The sequence below is a fragment of the Trichomycterus rosablanca genome, chromosome 13, assembly GCF_030014385.1.
Source record: "Trichomycterus rosablanca isolate fTriRos1 chromosome 13, fTriRos1.hap1, whole genome shotgun sequence".
NCBI classification, from domain to species: Eukaryota; Metazoa; Chordata; class Actinopteri; order Siluriformes; family Trichomycteridae; genus Trichomycterus; species Trichomycterus rosablanca.
The window spans coordinates 16,530,465-16,552,770 of NC_086000.1; the positions used below are offsets into that span (position 1 = coordinate 16,530,465).

General features: G+C 41.3%; 1 protein-coding gene across 1 annotated transcript in view; it reads left to right on the top strand.

The window, feature by feature from the left end:
• Positions 1 to 22,306, top strand: part of ccdc88c (coiled-coil domain containing 88C) — a 97,665-nt gene that overhangs the window by 34,711 nt on the left and 40,648 nt on the right. The window contains exons 5-15 of the mRNA XM_063006833.1: positions 11,305 to 11,363; positions 11,920 to 12,003; positions 12,086 to 12,226; positions 12,719 to 12,897; positions 13,155 to 13,236; positions 14,959 to 15,117; positions 15,299 to 15,445; positions 15,533 to 15,677; positions 17,462 to 17,622; positions 17,710 to 17,847; positions 20,767 to 21,735. Of these exons, the coding sequence (XP_062862903.1) occupies positions 11,305 to 11,363; positions 11,920 to 12,003; positions 12,086 to 12,226; positions 12,719 to 12,897; positions 13,155 to 13,236; positions 14,959 to 15,117; positions 15,299 to 15,445; positions 15,533 to 15,677; positions 17,462 to 17,622; positions 17,710 to 17,847; positions 20,767 to 21,735 (2,264 nt within the window). The remainder of the gene's footprint in view (positions 1 to 11,304; positions 11,364 to 11,919; positions 12,004 to 12,085; positions 12,227 to 12,718; positions 12,898 to 13,154; positions 13,237 to 14,958; positions 15,118 to 15,298; positions 15,446 to 15,532; positions 15,678 to 17,461; positions 17,623 to 17,709; positions 17,848 to 20,766; positions 21,736 to 22,306) is intronic.

Sequence of the window (22,306 nt, forward strand, 5' to 3'; positions counted from 1 at the left end):
AATAATTACATGAATAAGTCACATGTAGTACAAACCCCTCTTGCACACCAGAGCTGACATTTCAAACTCACGGGTTCGAATCTCAGCTCTGCTACCAGCAGACCAGGTGCCTATGATTGCTCAAGGGTGTAACTGCTGCGTTTACGACCTCTGCTTGCTGTTTGATAGTACCTGCAGAGAGATGGGGAATAATGGAGATCAGTGCTTGATTTGTACGCAGTACCCTATGCCATATGAACTCACCTTGGCAAGTGAAAAGAAGCAGTTGGCTACTGCACACGTGTCGGAGGTAGGGGTGGGTTTATAAAATCGATTTTTTGGTCTGAATCGATCTTTATTTGAATGATCCGATATCGATTCATATAAACGCGAGATCGATCTTTTAAATGAGCCCCTTTCCACGGTGTACACGGAAATCTGTTACCTTTATCGTTTTTTCATGCAACGAGATCTGACCTGCACATCAGTTCAGCATGGCAGAAGCTCCAGTAATGCCTGGTTCTACACGATTTTTGCCCTGATTTTCGCTCGGCGACGGGTCGGCACTAGATTCGCCGGCTCGGGAGCAACTCAGCGTTCGCTCGGCGATCAAAACTCAGCTCTCAATCAATGTGTGAAACACAAGGGAGAGGTTGTAAACAGGTGGGACGGGGGCGTAATATAGTTTCTATTAGAATACATCAGCACACACACGAGTTTTACAGTATTTCTGACCTTATCGTTCTCTACAAAACAAAATATTTATTAACCTACAACTCACTATAGAACAATCCCTGCTGCTCGTGTTGCCAAATCCACTCAGATTCATTTATTTTTTCTCCTTGATATTATGCTGCTCATCAGCGCACAAACTTTGATCGCTCGCTACTTGTTGGAGTGTATTTTTTGGCAATGGTATCATTAAACCCCTCGTCACTTCTCACGTTTGTTTTCATGACAAAACGTAGTTTGGGAGACCAGACAGACTCATCTGTGATTCCCCCTGGTGATAGATGGTGTAGTGTAAAACCCCCTATTGCCGATCAGTCGTGCAGTGTGAACTGTACAGCGACCCGGCAAATCAGAAAGTCGTGTAGTGTGAACTTGGCATAAGCTGTTCAACAGCCAGGTGTATGTTTACATCACATTTACACTGTTGTAGCGTGTCAGACATATAAAATAATAATAAAAAAATTAATGTTACTGTTTTTTTATTAATTATTTATGTGAAAACAAATATTTTTTAATAATGAGTGTTCTTTGTACAATTATCACATTCGTTCTCTGAACATCTGTACAAATGTAAACAAAACCTGTTAACGTAACTCAAATATGCCCAAATGTGTTGAATCGAAATCGAATCGAATCGGAAATCGAATCGAATCGGGACCTTGTGAATCGGAATCGAATCGATCCAGGAAATTAGTGGCGATACCCAGGCCTAGTCGGAGGGTGTGTGTGTTAGCCACGGCTCTCCTCTGTCAGGAGTGGAGGACTGCAGCATGAAAGATAGCGAAATGCGATTGGGTAAGTGGATATGATTAAATGGGGTGGGAGTCAGGTTTCACCAAATGAGCGCATAGAAATCAAATTCAATTGCACTGAATGCTGTGATGCCATTAGTAGCAAGTGTACCTCCAAAAATGATCATAATTTTTGGCACCATTTTTGGATTAGCCTCATTTCACCTATTTGCTTCTAGCACTCCTAACCCATCTCTCACCTTCATCCCTGAGGGAAGGAAGCACATGTATGCCTGTAATGTCTACAGGAAGTGGAAAATACAGGAGGAAGGAGGTTACTGGGCTTGGTGCACACTGACTGCTGATTGCTGGTCTTGCTGTTGACACGGTTTAGATAGTGAAGTGAAGTGAAGTGAAGATAGTTTCTCAGCTGGCGACAGTTTTAATGATAAAATAAGTACTAAATAATTACAAACTGCCATTATTAAATGAACTAAATTAATTCAAGCTGTTTGTGCATGTTTTATGAATTCCAATATATATTGATCTCACATACGGAGGAATGTTTGCAGCAGCTTGTCAGTCGCCTCTCCCACGCCTGCAAGGAGTTTGGGCTGACCATTAGCCTCAAGAAGACCAACATCATGGCTCAGGGCACAGACCATCCTCCCAGCATTGCCATAGATGGATGCAACCTGGAAATTGTGGAGAGCTTCACCTACCTCGGTTCGACTATATCCTGTTCACTCTCCGCTGATGCAGAGGTAAATCGCAGGATTGCCAAGGCTGCAGCAGTTATGGCCAGACTAAATCACAGAGTGTGGCAAAACTCCAACCTTACTGTAAAAACCAAGCTGCATGTCTACCAGGCGTGCGTGTTAAGTACACTCCTCTATGGTAGTGAGACTTGGACAACCTACGCTAGGCATGAGAGGAAGCTAAACAGCTTTCACCTGAGGTGCCTGCGACGCATCCTGCGTGTACAGTGGCAGGACAAAGTACCCGATACAGAAGTTCTGGAACGCGCCAACACGAGCAGCATGTTTGCCATCCTCTGTGAGAAGCGTCTCCGTTAGCTTGGCCACGTTAGAAGAATGGATCCAGGTCGAATCCCCAAAGATCTTCTGTATGGTGAGCTGGCTGAGGGTTCACGGCTGACTGGACGCCCCAGACTGCGATTTAAAGATGTCTGCAAGAGGGACATGAAATTATGCGGCATCAACCCTAGTTTGTGGGAATCCAGCGCTGAAGACCGTACAGCCTGGCGACTTGCTGTTAGACGGGGTACTCAGAAAGCAGAGGAGGACAGGTTCAAGCATCTTGCTGACAAGAAAGCCAGAAGGAAGGCGCAGCAATCTCAACCACAGCGTGCGACTCAATTTTTCTGCGGCAACTGTAACCGGGACTGCCACTCAAGGGTTGGCTTGTACAGCCACTCGAGAAGGTGCAAATAAATTTACCCGCAACGGATGCTACACCATCGTCTCCCGAAGACGGAAGGATGCCAGAGATATGTATATGTATGTATGTATATATGTATGTGTGTATATATATATATACAGTGTATCACAAAAGTGAGTACACCCCTCACATTTCTGCAAATATTTCATTATATCTTTTCATGGGACAACACCATAGACATGACACTTGGCTATAACTTAGAGTAGTCAGTGTACAGCTTGTATAGCAGTGTAGATTTACTGTCTTCTGAAAATAACTCAACACACAGCCATTAATGTCTAAATAGCTGGCAACATAAGTGAGTACACCCCACAGTAAACATGTCCAAATTGTGCCCAAATGTGTCGTTGTCCCTCCCTGGTGTCATGTGTCAAGGTCCCAGGTGTAAATGGGGAGCAGGGCTGTTAAATTTGGTGTTTTGGGTACAATTCTCTCATACTGGCCACTGGATATTCAACATGGCACCTCATGGCAAAAAACTCTCTGAGGATGTGAGAAATAGAATTGTTGCTCTCCACAAAGATGGCCTGGGCTATAAGAAGATTGCTAACACCCTGAAACTGAGCTACAGCATGGTGGCCAAGGTCATACAGCGGTTTTCCAGGACAGGTTCCACTCGGAACAGGCTTCGCCAGGGTCGACCAAAGAAGTTGAGTCCACGTGTTCAGCGTCATATCCAGAGGTTGGCTTTAAAAAATAGACACATGAGTGCTGCTAGCATTGCTGCAGAGGTTGAAGACGTGGGAGGTCAGCCTGTCAGTGCTCAGACCATACGCCGCACACTGCATCAACTCGGTCTGCATGGTCGTCATCCCAGAAGGAAGCTGACGCACAAGAAAGCCAGCAAACAGTTTGCTGAAGACAAGCAGTCCAAGAACATGGATTACTGGAATGCCCTGTGGTCTGACGAGACCAAGATAAACTTGTTTGGCTCAGATGGTGTCCAGCATGTGTGGCGGCGCCCTGGTGAGAAGTACCAAGACAACTGTATCTTGCCTACAGTCAAGCATGGTGGTGGTAGCATCATGGTCTTGGGCTGCATGAGTGTTGCTGGCACTGGGGAGCTGCAGTTCATTGAGGGAAACATGAATTCCAACATGTACTGTGACATTCTGAAACAGAGCATGATCCCCTCCCTTCGAAAACTGGGCCTCATGGCAGTTTTCCAACAGGATAACGACCCCAAACACAACCTCCAAGATGACAACTGCCTTGCTGAGGAAGCTGAAGGTAAAGGTGATGGACTAAACCCAATTGAGCACCTGTGGCGCATCCTCAAGTGGAAGGTGGAGGAGTTCAAGGTGTCTAACATCCACCAGCTCCGTGATGTCATCATGGAGGAGTGGAAGAGGATTCCAGTAGCAACCTGTGCAGCTCTGGTGAATTCCATGCCCAGGAGGGTTAAGGCAGTGCTGGATAATAATGGTGGTCACACAAAATATTGACACTTTGGGCACAATTTGGACATGTTCACTGTGGGGTGTACTCACTTATGTTGCCAGCCATTTAGACATTAATGGCTGTGTGTTGAGTTATTTTCAGAAGACAGTAAATCTACACTGCTATACAAGTTGTACACTGACTACTCTAAGTTATATCCAAGTTTCATGTCTATAGTGTTGTCCCATGAAAAGATATAATGAAATATTTGCAGAAATGTGAGGGGTGTACTCACTTTTGTGATACACTGTATATACAGTGTATCACAAAAGTGAGTACAAAGTGTCAATATTTTGTGTGACCACCATTATTATCCAGCACTGCCTTAACCCTCCTGGGCATGGAATTCACCAGAGCTGCACAGATTGCTACTGGAATCCTCTTCCACTCCTCCATGATGACATCACGGAGCTGGTGGATGTTAGACACCTTGAACTCCTCCACCTTCCACTTGAGGATGCGCCACAGGTGCTCAATTGGGTTTAGTCCATCACCTTTACCTTCAGCTTCCTCAGCAAGGCAGTTGTCATCTTGGAGGTTGTGTTTGGGGTCGTTATCCTGTTGGAAAACTGCCATGAGGCCCAGTTTTCGAAGGGAGGGGATCATGCTCTGTTTCAGAATGTCACAGTACATGTTGGAATTCATGTTTCCCTGGATGATCTTGGCCACTGTGCTGCAGCTCAGTTTCAGGGTGTTGGCAATCTTCTTGTAGCCTTGGCCATCTTCATGTAGCGCAACAATTCGTCTTTTAAGATCCACAGAGAGTTCTTTGCCATGAGGTGCCATGTTGGAACTTTCAGTGACCAGTATGAGAGAGTGTGAGAGCTGTACTACTAAATTGAACACACCTGCTCCCTATGCACACCTGAGACCTAGTAACACTAACAAATCACATGACATTTTGGAGGGAAAATGACAAGCAGTGCTCAATTTGGACATTTAGGGGTATAGTCTCTTAGGGGTGTACTCACTTTTGTTGCCGGTGGTTTAGACATTAATGGCTGTATATTGAGTTATTTTGAGGGAAGAATAAATTTACACTGTTATATAAGCTGCACACAGACTACTTTTCATTGTGTCAAAGTGTCATTTTGTCAGTGTTGTCGCATGAAAAGATATACCTAAATATCTGCAGAAATGTGAGGGGTGTACTCACTTTTGTGATACACTGTATATATATATATATATATGTATATATGTATGTATGTATGTATGTATGTATGTATGTATGTGTGTATGATGTATGTATATGTGTATATATATATATATATATATATATATATATATATATATATATATATATACAGTGTATCACAAAAGTGAGTACACCCCTCACATTTCTGCAGATATTTAAGTATATCTTTTCATGGGACAACACTGACAAAATGACACTTTGACACAATGAAAAGTAGTCTGTGTGCAGCTTATATAACAGTGTAAATTTATTCTTCCCTCAAAATAACTCAATATACAGCCATTAATGTCTAAACCACCAGCAACAAAAGTGAGTACACCCCTAAGAGACTACACCCCTAAATGTCCAAATTGAGCACTGCTTGTCATTTTCCCTCCAAAATGTCATGTGATTTGTTAGTGTTACTAGGTCTCAAGTGTGCATAGGGAGCAGGTGTGTTCAATTTAGTAGTACAGCTCTCACACTCTCTCATACTGGTCACTGAAATTTCCAACATGGCACCTCATGGCAAAGAACTCTCTGAGGATCTTAAAAGACGAATTGTTGCGCTACATGAAGATGGCCAAGGCTACAAGAAGATTGCCAACACCCTGAAACTGAGCTGCAGCACAGTGGCCAAGATCATCCAGCGTTTTAAAAGAGCAGGGTCCACTCAGAACAGACCTCGCGTTGGTCGTCCAAAGAAGCTGAGTGCACGTGCTCAGCGTCACATGCAACTGCTGTCTTTGAAAGATAGGCGCAGGAGTGCTGTCAGCATTGCTGCAGAGATTGAAAAGGTGGGGGGTCAGCCTGTCAGTGCTCAGACCATACGCCGCACACTACATCAAATTGGTCTGCATGGCTGTCACCCCAGAAGGAAGCCTCTTCTGAAGTCTCTACACAAGAAAGCCCACAAACAGTTTGCTGAAGACATGTCAACAAAGGACATGGATTACTGGAACCATGTCCTATGGTCTGATGAGACCAAGATTAATTTGTTTGGTTCAGATGGTCTCAAGCATGTGTGGCGGCAATCAGGTGAGGAGTACAAAGATAAGTGTGTCATGCCTACAGTCAAGCATGGTGGTGGGAATGCCATGGTCTGGGGCTGCATGAGTGCAGCAGGTGTTGGGGAGTTACATTTCATTGAGGGACACATGAACTCCAATATGTACTGTGAAATACTGAAGCAGAGCATGATCCCCTCCCTCCGGAAACTGGTTCGCAGGGCAGTGTTCCAGCATGATAATGACCCCAAACACACCTCTAAGACGACCACTGCTTTATTGAAGAGGCTGAGGGTAAAGGTGATGGACTGGCCAAGCATGTCTCCAGACCTAAACCCAATAGAACATCTTTGGGGCATCCTCAAGCGGAAGGTGGAGGAGCGCAAAGTCTCGAATATCCGCCAGCTCCGTGATGTCGTCATGGAGGAGTGGAAAAGCATTCCAGTGGCAACCTGTGAAGCTCTGGTAAACTCCATGCCCAGGAGAGTTAAGGCAGTTCTGGGAAATAATGGTGGCCACACAAAATATTGACACTTCAGGAACTTTCACTAAGGGGTGTACTCACTTTTGTTGCCGGTGGTTTAGACATTAATGGCTGTATATCGAGTTATTTTGAGGGAAGAATAAATTTACACTGTTATATAAGCTGCACACAGACTACTTTTCATTGTGTCAAAGTGTCATTTTGTCAGTGTTGTCCCATGAAAAGATATACTTAAATATCTGCAGAAATGTGAGGGGTGTACTCACTTTTGTGATACACTGTATATATATAATGTACAGTATGTGTGTGCTTTAAACTTATCAGGCTGTGGTCGAATTTGTGTCTACAACACACTTGAAGTTGGGACAAAGGCATGTTTACCAGTCATGTTACATCACTTTTTAATTCCAACTGCTGCAGTTTAAGTGTAATTTAAAACAAAAGATTTTAGCTGCTTAACAGTCCATGATCATAGTTGGATTATTTTTCTCTTCATAATGTGCTGTACATTTTAAATAGGTTTCCAAATAGCAAAAATTGTTAATGTTCATCCCAATATATAGAAGCAATGGAAAAAAAAAAGTTAATTGGTCAGTTCATTAAAATAAACCAATATATTAAGTGATCTGGAGCTAAAGTGGAGGTGGAACCATGTTATTTTTTGTGGTTCTATTTATTTATAATTGATCTAATAATTGATGGTCACACTTGTCTGCATTAATGATAAATGGCTTTTGATGGTGTTGATGTTTTTTGTTGGTACCATAATGCCTCAGTTTACATTTAGTAATGGTTTGTGCATTCAAATAGAAATGACTAAAAATACAATTACTGCAAGAGTTTTTCATTTCTCAAAGAATCTGTATTTGAGAATATATTTTCAACTTACTAGTCATTGTTGTGTTAAACTAATTTATTTTTACTTTAATTGTTCTTTTTTACTTCTATGAGAAATGTGAATCTACCCTTTAAGTGCAGCTCTTGCACCTTTGTTGGGCAAGTTAACAAGCTTTTAGGGGCAAAATTGGTTCCGTTCTGTACACATAAGCATACAGATACCTGACATCAGCAAGTGCTGCTTTGACTGAGGGAAGCAAGATTGCTATTCCTCACACCCAGACAGCTGTTTGAACTCCCAGCAGCTGATGACTGTAGCATCTTTGGAGACCTTGTTCTTTAACATGATGATGATTTTGCAGTGCCACATGGAATCCTCTTATTTCTAATGATATTAATGATATACACTGGGGGATTCTGACCACTATAGTGTAAAAGCTTTTTACTTAATCGAGTGTTTATCATTACAAATCATAAAATAGCATAAAATAAAGTAAAATGTTGGATTTGTCATAAATTCTGTAGTGGTCCTATACGTTTGGCCCCAAATTCATTTAATGACCAATTCTACTGTTTTATGAATAGGTGCACCTGCACACACTACCTAGGTTTGGCTCAGCTTGTTACCTGATCACTGACCACAAGACAGGGCAAAAATCAAAGCCATGAGGGCTCTTTTGTTACAGGCTTGTGACGTGGACAGGCTTGTCCTTTTGTGTTTGTGTTTACAGTCTCTTCTCTCTTCAGAGTTTCCTGATAGGCTCTCCTCAGCAGTCAGATCAAATGCACACTTGTTTTGCATGTTGGTTCCTGCAGGTGATCAAAATAGCAGCCCTTCCTGCAGCTTCATTTGCTTCCTGTGTTGATTTATCTGAACTAGGAGGGCTCATGTGATATGTTTCTGATCAAACAATGATAAGCTAATTACTCAGACACTTTAAAGCTGCATTTTTGTCTAATTTGTGTGAATGTTTCTTTAAGGTCATATAATTGCTTAAGAGCACAATAATTTCAGTTGTAAACAAAGCACATTTTTCCTATAATGAATGTTCATGTAAACTGAATTAAAATTGGTAAGGTTTGTGTATTTTTTCCTTTAGGTCACTATTGTAGAATGAACACAAGGTGAAAGTAAATTTTCTTTGTTGCACAGAGCTCCTTTTGTCTCCAAGAGCAGGGAATGCTATAGGGAAGGGCCCGGTGACTCCATGACAACTCGCTCCCTTTCTCCCTAGAGTATCAGTCCTAGTCTCAAACAAAAAAGGCAGTCAGTTTAGACACAAACAAGCCATTCTTAGAAAAAAAATATTTATAACCTTTTTACTATTTCATGTATTGCCACAATTCCACAAGATGTGTATTTCTTTAATAATTCATGACTGTTATACAATCATGTATGTGAATATTATTGTCATTGCTTTTTAGCAGAAATGTCGTGCCAAACTGTGTATACAGCCTTTACAAGTAACACAAAAACACAGTTACACTGAAGACGTGTCGCCTCACAGCAAGAAGGTTCTGGGTTCTATCCCCAGGTGGGGCGGTCCATGTTCTTTCTGTGTGGAGTTTGCATGTTCTCCCCGTGTTCACATGGGTTTCCTCCGGATGTTCCTGTTTCCTCCCACAGTCCAAAGACATGCAAGTGAGGTAAATTGGAGACACTAAATTGTCCTTTTGACTGTGTTTGTAAACTGATGAACCTTGTGTAATGAGTAACTACCGTATTTGTCATGAATGTAACCAAAAGTGTAAAACATGACGTTAAAACCCTAAAAAACAAACAAAAACACTGAAGACGAGGCAAAATGGATCTTTAGCATGCTAGAAGGAATGCATAAAAAATCATAAGAATTGTTTTAAATGTTTTAAAACCACAGACCAAAAAAAGTCCAGTTTAAACTCGTTGCTAGTCACTAACTGATGCCAACCACACAGTTTTATAGTAAGCCAGTCTGACTTACTAACAGATTTGACTTACTAACAGATTAACAGAGATTTATTGGGGGGAAAAACTGTTTTGTTTTTAAAAGGACTTCTGTTATCTGCCGTTATCTGTTATTTTAATGTATTATGAAATTGTATTGTGGTGTTATTTTAAACTTTAAATTCGATTATTTGAACATATTGTTTAAAATATCCCACAGGCAGGGTAATTATTATTATTTTTATTTTTTATTTTTTTCCATTTTCAATAGTTAAAGATTTTAAAGCTTTTAAAATTAAAGTTATTTTCTCTACATAGGTTGTTTTGTAATTACTTAGCTTGCAAAAGAAATTGCACAGAGCAAACGAAAATTATTACAATATGTTTACTAAATTGCTAACAGTATAATAACTAGTAAAGAAGCCAAGCCTTAGTGTAAAATTATGCTGCCTACATAATTACCTTGTAGAGCACTAATAATAGGTCAGAGCCCATCTCTGCAGGGTAATGGTAAAGAAGGTGGCAAAACCCATTTTGGATTAGCAAATTAGAATATTCAGAAATCAGTACTGATTTGCAGAATTGCTGTTAATTTTTAATAGTCCATTTTTGAAAGTGATGGTGCTGGGAATGTTATATACTGGAGTTATCAGCCAGGTAAATTAACAAGAATAACAGCTAACTGTAATCCATGTTAGAGCCCAGGTAGTTGATTATACAAGAGTTCTTCAAAAAGTTTCAGCACTTTTATATTTTCGTTTGAGACAGTGGGGGCGGGAATAGTTGTAATTGGTCATGTCTGAGAGACTGAGAGTGAGCTTATAATCTGGATTTAGTGCCATCTAGTTCCACTTTTTTGGAATTTGTCCACACTAAACTGATTGTCCATGACTATGTTTGATATAACCTTGTGAACTGATGAACCTTGTGTAATGAGTAACTACCGTTCCTGTCATAATACAACCAAAGAGTGTAAAACATGACGTTAAAATCCTAATAAACAAACAAACAAACAAACAAACAAACAAGGAAGGAAGCTTTAAGGGGAAGAAGATTTTCATGTGATGATGATGATGATGTCAAAGCAGTGGTGCATTAGTGGCTATGCGCTCAACCAAAAACATTTTTTGCTGATGGCATAAAATAGTTGGTACGATGCTGGGAAAAATGCATTGGAAGGTGACTAGGAAAGTGATGTGATTTGTTTTTGAAATTCTTAATAAATAAAAGTGCAGAAGAACCCTCGTAATGAATCTATACTAAACTAAGCTGCTACTTGTAAATCAGAAGTAATTGTTGCAACAGAGGAAGGAGAGTTTGTACATGATATACACTTCAGCACTGAGGTCCTGTTCTGTGAGCTTGTGTGCTTTACTGTGTCACAGTTGACTGTTGTTGCACATGCTTGGCCATGTAGTTTGCGATATAAAACTGTAAATTAATAGTCCAGAAGAAGCTTCAAGACCTTGTTTGCACAGCCACTGATCTGTGAAATGTGTGTATAAGAGATGCTCATATTAAGTTTCGGTCTATAGGAAAGAGTATGGAGGAGATGAAGAGGCTGTTGCTGCTTCTCCTGGGCTGTGCCGTTCAGGTAAGCTGAGACTTTTGCCCTGTGTTTTCATACTTGTACAAGGAAGTAGGCAGTAAAATCATCCTGCCTGAACATGCCTTTTAATTTACTTCCAACATGCACTGATTATTGCGGTGTCTTTATTATATACTATATATTCAGTAAAAGTCTATATATAGTAGTCATTATATATCATACAAACACACTATATCCACGCATGCCTATTTTCTTTTATTGGGTATTGTTTTATATCCCAAACACAAATGACTCTTCCCCCACTCCTCCTATTTTGCTCCTGTTGTGACTCCACAGGTTTTTCTTGTTCTCTGGAGAGAGCGTTAACAGCATGCACTGTCTGTCCGTTCATACCAGAGTGCTTTTAAAAAGCCATTTCGTGCTTAAATGTTATGTACCCAACCCACAGATTATCCCATAAACATCATGTGGAATCTTTCATCACCCGTAAAGCAAGCACCCTCTTATCATGATCACTAAATCCCAATCAGAAAAGCTTGGTAATACCTGTCTGAGAATTACTGCAAACCAGGAATGACTTTGTCTTTCTTTTTCTCTGAAGTGTGACAGAAAAGAGGAGATTATTGAGAAGATTAAGCTGCTAGATATTGAAACCCAGGCAGCCATAGTCTCCCATATCCAGGAGGTGAGTGAAATGTTGCATCCTTAAAGTTTTAACACATAGGCTTTGGCTAAATGTGCAAGAGTGTAATAATCTCTCTATGCAGGTGACGCACAACCAGGAAAATGTTCTAGACTTGCAGTGGCTGGATGTCGGGGAGCTGTCTGCCGAAGACCTCGATTCGCTCTCTCGTACCTTGGCTTTCCACCTGCGTAAGCTCATTGATGAGCGGGACGAGTGCTCAGAGGTAAGCATGGTCGCTCCAGTTCTCCAACTTTACCCTGTATAAGACCCATCCACACATGTACTTTACACTTACAGCATCACCATTAAATTCCAGTGTAAAAGACAAATATCTAACAGGAATCAAGTCTAGAAATATGCAGTCTGTGAATTCCATAAATTGTTGAAATAACCCAGATCATTAGGGGCATCAGCAATCAAGCCATGGTCAAAGTTCCTTGGATCACACCCCCACACCATACTGATTTTGAAATTATGTACAGGTGTTCCTAATAAAGTGGACAGTAAGCACATGTTATGGTTATGTTATATAAGCACAAGATTGCAAAGATTTTGGTCTTTCACTTTCTATACTCCATATTATGCGAAGATTCAGGGAGTCGGGGGAAATAAAATTGGCTAGTTTAACATGAAACGGTGGCCTACATGTTAAACACTGCTTGCTATAGAAAATTGTGAGCACTTTTTGATCTCCTCTGGTCTTTGTTATTGTTAGCTGATCTTGGAACTGACCCAGGAAAGAGATTACCTGCAGTTCCAGCAGCTCAATCCTGTGGGTTTCTCCAGTCCTGAGCGGTCCTCCCAGCCTTCAGTACTCTCCAAAGAGGAGCGCCAGCACCTGGCAGTGGAGCTTGCAGACACCAAGGCCAAACTGCGCCGCTCTCGCCAAGAACTGTAAGACCAAGCCCTCTTTGCTTTCTGTTGATAACAGAAATATCTGCTCTGCACTGACCCAGTTTTTCCTGCTCTCACGTTTCTCCTGAGCCTAGGCCTTCATACTTTAGTACATATTTTAAAAGACTTAACATGCATGTTTATAATTTATTGAATGTTTACTAATAATGATCATGTTAATAAATGTCCATGAGTTCTTTAGGATATTAATGATTTATTTAAAATCTAATCATGTGCATACATTCTTCTGTACACAGAGAGGAGAAGACTGAACATCTGGTTGACACCAGAAATGAACTCGATAGGCTGGATGCAGAGATGCAGAAACTCAAACAAGAGGTAAGAAGTATTAACTTGTTTTCACATTTCCTAATATTGCAGTTTTATATTGTTTCCCTGCAACATAAAGAATTTTTGCCTGAGTGAGTTAAAGATGGATGGGGGAATAAATGAACGGGCAGATAGATGGACAGATGGATGGTTGGTTGGTTGAATAAATTGATGGTTGGTTGGTTGGTTGGTTGGATGGATGGATGGATGGATGGATGGATGGATGGATGGACGGATGGACGGATGAATGGATGGGTGGGTGGGTGGATGGATGGACGGACGGACGGACGGACGGATGGCTGGGTGGGCGGATGGATGGGCGGATGGATGGCTGGATGGCTGGATGGGCGGATGGATGGGCGGATGGATGGATGGTTGGTTGGATGGACGAATGAGCGGATGGATGGATGGATGGACGAATGGATGGACGAATGAGCGGATGGATGGACGGATGGATGAATGGGCGAATGGATGAATGGGCGAATGGATGGATGGAGAAAATTAGTAAATTGATTAACATAACATCCTTAATTTGTTAAAATCCATGACCCTTAATCATACCCAAGTGAAAATCTGAATAGTGTCCTTAATTATTTAATGTGTAGTATACGGGTGCATGTAGGTTTGTGCTAGATTTGTGTTAGTTGAAGAGCATTGGACTAGGCCAGACCTGGGCATTGTACGGCCCGCGGGCCACATCCGGCCCGCGAGACATCCCCAACCGGCCCGCATGAGGTTCGTGGCAATTAAAAATTAGATGTAAATAAATGTACATCAAACATGCAATATAACAGGATTGCTTTTGACGGGAGCGCTGTGTCTTTAAATATCCGTTTCGTTTTACGTGTGTGAGAGTGTATCAGTTCACCGTAATGCGAACACAACTGAGTGTGACTGACGGTGGAGTTTTTAACAAGACGTGAACTTCTGAAGTATTTATTTACTGAAGTCAGGTGTAAAGCTGTTTAACGATCACAATTTAGGGTTTAAATCGCTGTTATGGTACTAAACAGAACATGAACGATGCGGAGCGTCACACCTGAAGCTTTACTAACTAAACTGCAAAAGCAACAAGGACTTTTTATAAAGTTTAACACATCCAGAACTGAAGCAGTCAGGACCAGCTTTGTGATTTTAATAAGAATATCCAACAATAACAAAAGACTGAAAAATAAATGAGGTAATTAGACTCAAAATAGCGAACTGCATTTTAGAACATATTAGAACTGCACAATTTACTGCTTTTAATAAATAGTGGGCAGTTGTAGCCTAGTGCTTAAGGTACTGGACTAGTAACCAGAAGGTCTCTGGTTCAAGCCCCACCACCGCCAGATTGCTGCTGGCCCTTAACCCTCAATTGCTCAGACTGTATACTGTAACTTTATTGTAAGTCACTTTGGATCAAGGCGTCTGCTAAATGCTGAAAATGTAAATAAAGAGATAAAATTAATATTGAGCAGAATTAAGTTCACCTTATTGGTCCGGCCCTCCACAACAGTCCCAGTTGCTTATGTGGCCCCTTCGAAAATTTAATTGCCCACCCGTTATATTAAGCAATCATGTGTGTCTTTTTTTCTCCAGAAATGTTGTTGTTTATCAATATTTATAACTATATTTTTCTGTTTACCAATGGTTAATACTATTAAAAGCAAATAAGTGACTTATTTGACACCTAGTAGGTTATTAGTAATTAAGGTGTCATAATTTAAGTGCCTATGTGTTTATTTGCAGAACTCGCAGCTTCAGGCAGAGGCACGGTCAGTACGAGTGTATCGGGATGAGGTAGACGCTCTGAGAGAACGTGCTGGAAAAGTGGACAGACTTGAAGCAGAACTCACCCGCTTTAAAGAGAAGCTGCATGACGTCCAGTTCTACAAGGCCCGCGTGGAGGTATTTGTATAATGCCATTATTTTTGAGTATTTTTTACTTTTCTGATGTGCCTTAAACTCTAGCTTTTCTGTTGTGACTTGTGCTTTTGAATTTCTAGAGCCTATTGAGAAGCTAATCATAACGCTTTACGTCTTCTGTTTATTCTAGCTTTCTCATTATCTGTTTGATCTTTCTCTGTAGGAGCTGAGGGAGGACAATCTAACCCTGCTAGAGACCAAAACCATGTTGGAGGAGCAGCTGAGCACAGCAAGGGGGCGTTGTGACAAACTCCATGAGCTGGAGAAGGAGAACCTGCACCTCCGCTCCAAACTGCATGACATGGAGATTGTAAGTAGGATTTTAAAAGTGAGTGTGAGATTGGCACTGTGAATATGACGGTGTGTGCTGACATGTAGCTCTGACTGTGTTTCTCAGGACAGGGACAGTGATAAGAAGCGCTTGGAGGAGCTGCTGGAGGAAAACATGATGCTGGAGGTTTCACAGAAGCAGAGCATGAATGAGTCTGCTCACCTGGGCTGGGAGCTGGAGCAGCTGGCCAAAAACAATGAGGTCAACGATGGTCAGTATGAAATTCACATATAGAAGTCCTATTAGAGCCTCTTAATGGATCTGGCTAATGTCACTGGAGTAGTGTGTTTTGGGACTGGTGCTTCAGTGACTTTGTCCGTCTTAATTACTTCTAAATAATTTTAAGCCTTTTTAATAGTATAATATAACCATTTTATTAAAAATCTTATTGAAAATCAGGGCTTTAATTTTGTCATTTCACTTTAAAGATCTATGAAAGTGGTTTAACACTAATTGATCACTTGTTTAAATGAAAGCAGCGCCTTGACTTGTTAAATGCCAATAATACAGGTTTTTTTTTTTGGTTTTTTTTACATGTCTCAGGCCTGAAAATGTAGCAACCTAGTAAAATTTTATCTGCTTAAAAATCTATTGGATGGTGCATATTGGTGAGTTCTTTTGATTTTCAAATATAGGGCCATTCTTGTGTAATAAATAATTTGAATAATAAATAGGTTAAGCCTCTTGATTAACAGGTACAAAATCTGTTTGAGTCATTAAGAATGAATTAGCACTGGCTTAAACTTGAGTAAATAACTTTTGGAATTTTTGAATAAAAATGCCTTCGTCATTAAATTAATACAGATTTAGAGATTCGAGATTTAGTTTTTTTATTTTTATTTTAGAATTGCATGTTTAAATTACAAATAATTATGATCCTTCTTTTGTTTCAAGTAGTTTAATATACACTGATCAGCCATAACGTTAAAACCACCTCCTTGTTTCTACACTCACTGTCCATTTTATCAGCTCCACTTATCATATAGAAGCACTTTGTAGTTCTACAATTACTGACTGTAGTCCATCGGTTTCTCTACATACCTTTTTAGCCTCCTTTCGCCCTGTGTTCTTCAATGGTCAGGACCACCACAGAGCAGGTATTATTTATGATTCTCAGCACTGCAGTGACAATGACATGGTGGTGATGTGTTAGTGTGTGTTGTGCTGGTATGAGTGGATCAGACACAGCAGCGCTGCTGGAGTTTTTAAATACCGTGTCCACACACTGTCCATGCTATTAAACACTCCTACCTAGTTGGTCCACCTTGTAGATGTAAAGTCAGAGACGATCGCTCATCTGTTGCTGCTGTTTGGGTTGGTCATCTTCTATACCTTCTTCCGTGGTCACAGGACGCTGCCCACGTGCACTGTTGGCTGGAAATTTTTGGTTGGTGGACTATTCTCAGTCAGCAGGGACAGTGAGGTGTTTAAAAACTCTAGCGGCGCTGCTGTGTCTGATCCACTCATACCAGCACAACACACACTAACACACCACCACCATGTCAGTGTCACTGCTGTGCTGAGAATGATCCACCTCCTAAATAATACCTGCTCTGTGGTGGTCCTGACCATTGAAGAACAGAATGAAAGGGGGCTAACAAAGCATGCAGAGAAACAGATGGATTACAGTCAGTAATTGTAGAACTACAAATTGCTTCTGTATGGTAAGTGGAGCTGATAAAATGGACGGTGAGTGTAGCAACAAGGAGGTGGTTTTAATTTTATGGCTGATCGGTGTAATTAGGGTCAAGACTTTGGATTGAACATATAGTGTGCATTTCAAAATTGAATGTATGTGAAAATGTTACTGTATCATTCTGTTTCATACAAAGTCCTATAGTTGTCTTATGCAAACTGATTTAAGCACCAATTGCTTGGTGCTTATTGCTTTTTTGTTTCTGTATAGCTCTTTATTACCTGAAGTGCTGATGGTCTTTTGGCTTCAGCATCATGCCATGCTTCATAGTCACTGATTCCTTTTCTGTCCCTTTGTAGCACGCAAGTCATTCGTTTTTGAGCTAAACGAGTCAGCATCTAGTCAACTTCTGAAGCTGGAGAAGGAGAACCAGAGTTTGCAGAGCACCATTCAGGAGCTGCGGGAGAGTCAGCTTCACACCATAGAGCTTGAGAAGGAGAACCAGGGCCTCAGCAAGAAGGTGCACTAAATTATTGCAGTTCTGTAGTCAATATTTTTTGTATATATTGTAAATATATTTTTCATAGGACTTGTGGTCTGTTTTTAGCTTGAGCGTCTGCAGACCCAGCTGGACCAGGAGAAGCAGAGTGTGAAGAACATGGATAATGTGGGAAAAGAGCTGCTCAAAGACAAGCAGAAGCTGGAGAAAGCACTGGAACATCTGCAAACAGAAAAAAAAAAACAGGTAGAGTGTATAGGGGTTTGATGTAATTTAAAGGCAGCAGATACAAAGAAAGTTACAGTAATATTAACCAACAATACTTTGTTTTGGCTTGTACCTAAAACATGATATAAATAAGATGTTCAGTGAATCAGTAGAACATAGTAAGTATACATACTTATTTTTTATGTTAATGTCTTCTAGTATGTGTAACAAAAATACATAATGCAACACAAGCACATGCAGCATTCTAACCACTGCAGCAAGGGAGCAATTTAGCATCTGTATGTCCTTTATGTTGAGTGTGTCTTGTCAAAGAGTCTGGGCTAGTGTGGCATTTTAAACCTATTTTTAATACTCTGCAATTACCACATTTACTTTGCCTGGAACACTGTTTTAAAATGGAAACAGCTTTAGAATTGATTTGTGGGTGAGTTTATTCCCCTAGTGAATATGGATGTTTCTATATTTTTTTTAATTTAAAAACTAAACTAAACTTAATTAATTTTAGTAATCTAGCTGTTGCATTATGATGTTTAAGTCCAAAATAATACTGACCAGTAAAACTACGTGTGTACTCGCTGGCAGTGGCGATTTCTCTAAGACTTCAAGGGAAGCTCAGCTTCCCCTAAAATGTCAAAAATTAAATGGTCAAATATGTACAGTTGTGTTAACATTTCATTGACTACAAATGAGTTTAGAACACATTTATCTCGAAGACGAGTTCGTTTAGAATCAGCTACTTATCACAAATCGACTGACTCGATTTTGTTAACTCCCGTAGCGTCAATGCATTTGCCCGTAGAAGCTGAGCGTCTATTCACTTCAATGGGACTGCAGGGAAGGGTTTTTTTCATTGCCTCGAAACTCACTGGTCATTGGATAAATGCCACGATTTTGTCCCGCCCCCGGACGCTGAGCGTCTCTGGGGGTGAATGGAGCTGTGGGCGGGTCTGGATGCGGAGCTTCTGCAAGATGATTGGAGGATCAGTCGAAAGGCTGAATCCTGTTTGATTGACAGCTATTTTGAGATCTACACCTTCACTTAATCACTGGGAGCTTCAGTCCCATCGCGGACTTTGCGAAGGAAGTCGAAAGACAAACTGTAACCCATTTCTTGGTATTTGCTTGGTGAAATTACTTGACCATTTCCATTGTTCATTGTGTAAATAAAACACACTCATAGTATTTGTTTTAGTTTAACATAATTTTAACATTTCCTTGTTCGAGTTCAGGCCATTTTCTTGAAAAGGAACGGAGGGCAGAATTTATGTATAAATAAATTGACAAATTTTATGATGTAAGCCGACAATGAGCTTCCCCTCTTTGAAAGACCAGCAGCCACCACTGCTCGCTGGACACTGCTTTAAATCAGCTAATTTCCAACCAACTAACAAGAAATGCATAACACAGTTAAGAGTAACCTCGCCCTCCATGTACCAAAAATGGTTAAATTGTCACTGACGAGCCTGAATTTGCAAATAAATTACACTTGTACAGGTTCATACAAATTAAAAATCAATGATTGTTTACATTTGAAAATGAGGGCAGCACGGTGGCTAAGTGGGTAGCACTGTCACCTCACAGCAAGAAAGTCCTGGCTTCGATCCCCAGGTGGGGTGGTCCGGGTCCTTTCTGTGTGGAGTTTGCATGTTCTCCCCGTGTCTGTGTGGGTTTCCTCCGGGTGCTACGGTTTCCTCCCACAGTCCAAAGACATGCAAGTGAGGTAAATTGGAGATACAAAATTGTCCATGACTGTGTTTGATATAACCTTGTGAACTGATGTAAACCTTGTGTAATGAGTAACTACCGTTCCTGTCATGAATGTAACCAAAGTGTAAAACATGACGTTAAAATCCTAATAAACAAACAAACAAACATTTGAAAATGACTCCAATGGGCTGCTCAAGTGGTGCAGCGGTAAAAATATGCGCTGGAACCAGAGCTGAAATCTCGAATACATCGTATCGAATCTTAGCTCTGCCTTGCCGGCTGAGGCTGAGCGGCCACATGAACACCGATTGGCCTGTTGTTCAGATATGGGTGGGACTAAGCCGGATGGGGACTCTCTCCCCCATGACTGGTGCAATTACGACCTCTGCTGGCTGATTGATGGCACCTGCACAGAGGTGAGAAAAAGAGTGCTCTCAGGGTGTGTCCTCTCCGTACACAACGCTGAGCTGCACTGCACTCGTCAAAAGTGCAGGAGATAAAATGCATACGGCATGCTGCCCACGTGTCAGAGGGGGCGTGGGTTAGCTTCGTTCTCCTCAATCAGAGAAGGGATCGGCATTGGTGGAGAGGAAGCGTGACGCAATCGGGCAATTGGACACGCTAAAAGGTAGAAAAAGGGGAGAAAATGCATTAAAAAAATATATAAAAAAAGAAAATTACTACAATCGTTGCTCTGCATTCATTCACCATATTTGTACTTTTTTTGTGAAAAAAGTTGTGCCGCACTGAATGGTGGGATTGCCTTCATCGCTAGGTAAGCATTGGATGCTCCCTTGTTATTCAGTCAAAATACCGTTCAGATTTAAGGTAACTTACAAGACAGCGTTTTAAGGTATTTAAGAATTTTAACAACCTTTTTTTCGGGAGCGTGCATAGGATGACATATAATATGTCTATATAGAGAGCTCTCTAGGTTTCCGAACAGACCCTGTGTGTCTACAAAGCAAGCATGTCTTGGTCCTCAATGTCTCATATTGGTTGCTACTATGTGATGGTGTAATCTAGTTGTTAAATGGAAATTGATCAATATTAAAGTGATGAACCCAGCAGGGAAGCAATACAAAATTGTTTTACTTATCGACAAGCTTCATAAAAATTTATGTGTAGATTTTTTTCCCCAATATTCTTTACTGCATTTAAAAATTGATAACCACAGAAACTCTGACTGACTGATCAGATGTAAACACACTCAATAATTGTGTATATCAGGTCTCTGAGCTGGAGCAGGAGAAGAACCACCTAAACCAGACTGTGAGTTCTCTAAGGAAGCGTGCCCAAGAAGACGGTGAGGCTCGGGTGCGTGAGGTGGAAAATGAAAACCGCATCCTCCACCAGAGCATCTCAGAAAAAGGAAGTCAGCTGGCACGACTTGAAGCTGAGAAGCAACAAAGCATCAAGGAGCTTGAGGGCGAGCATGAGCAGTCTCAAGAGCTTCAGCGGAAGATAAGGCACCTGGAGGGTGACCACAAGAAGCTTGAACAGGAACTGACCTCGCTTAGGATGGTCAGTAAACAGAACGAAAGCCTGCAGAATGAGAAAAGCCTCCTCGAGCAGGAGAACAGGCGGCTGCAGAAGGAAACAGAAGAGATGCAGAGTGGCAGCGTTCGCCTGGCTATACTGGAGAGGGAACGCAAGCATATAGAAGATGAGAATATGGAGCTTCGGAGCACCGTGGCAGAGCTCCGTTCTCAGGCCAAGCGCATCGAGAGACTGGAGATCAACTGCAGCAGTCTGGACAAAGAGAACCAACGACTGCAGCTGTGCCTGGAAAGTAACAGCACCAAGGTACAACGCCTGGAGAATGAGCTTCAAGAAGCTGAGGCTCAGAGTGAGGAGCTAAGGCAGGAGGTGGAGGAGCTGAGAAAGGTGAAGAGACGTTCTGAGGAGGCTGAGAAGGAGCGGCGGAGGGTGGAGCAGGAGCTAAGCCAGGCTGAGAAAGAGAGGAAGCAACTGGAGAGGGAGGCACGCAGGTTGAGGCAGCAGCTAGAGGTGAAAGAAGCTGCACTGGAGGAGAACTTGTTAAAACTGAGTAGCATGGAGAAAGAGGGAATGGCTATGAACAAGGAGCTAACACGGCTCCAAGACACTGCTGGTAGAGTAAAGGAGTTGGAGAAAGAGAACAAGGAACTGCAGAAACAGGTCACTATTGATAAGAGGACCCTGGCCACGCTCCGAGAGGTAATGCACATCTACTTAAAATGTAGTTATTTACCAGGGTCAATTCTTACTTTCTGATTATCTATTTAAAATCTATCTATATTTATTTTAGAGATGATGTTACTGTTCAGTGCATATTTTACATCTAGTCTTTTTTATGACTTGTGTCAAACATTCACTGGTTTATAAGCACACATGTACCAAAGGTCTGTTTGCACTGTGTGGCAGTTCATTTAATTTAATCAATCACTTTATTCTGGTCAGAGTCATGGCAATTTCGGTTTCACCAGGAAACATTGGGTACAAGACAGGAATACCCTGGACAGGGTGCCAGTCCATCACATGGCTTCTGCCACAATCTGACATAGCCAATCATAGCATGGCTGAGATTCAAACCTGACACTCAAAATAAAATTAAATAAATATGATTTGGCCGTTAGTCAAAGGTTGACTGCTTATGGTAAATACACTGCCTGGCCAAAAAAAGGTCACACACTCTAATATTTTAGCTTTTAACTTTGATTACGGCACGCATTCGCTGTGGCATCGTTTCCACAAGCTTCTGCAATGTCACAACATTTATTTCTGTTCA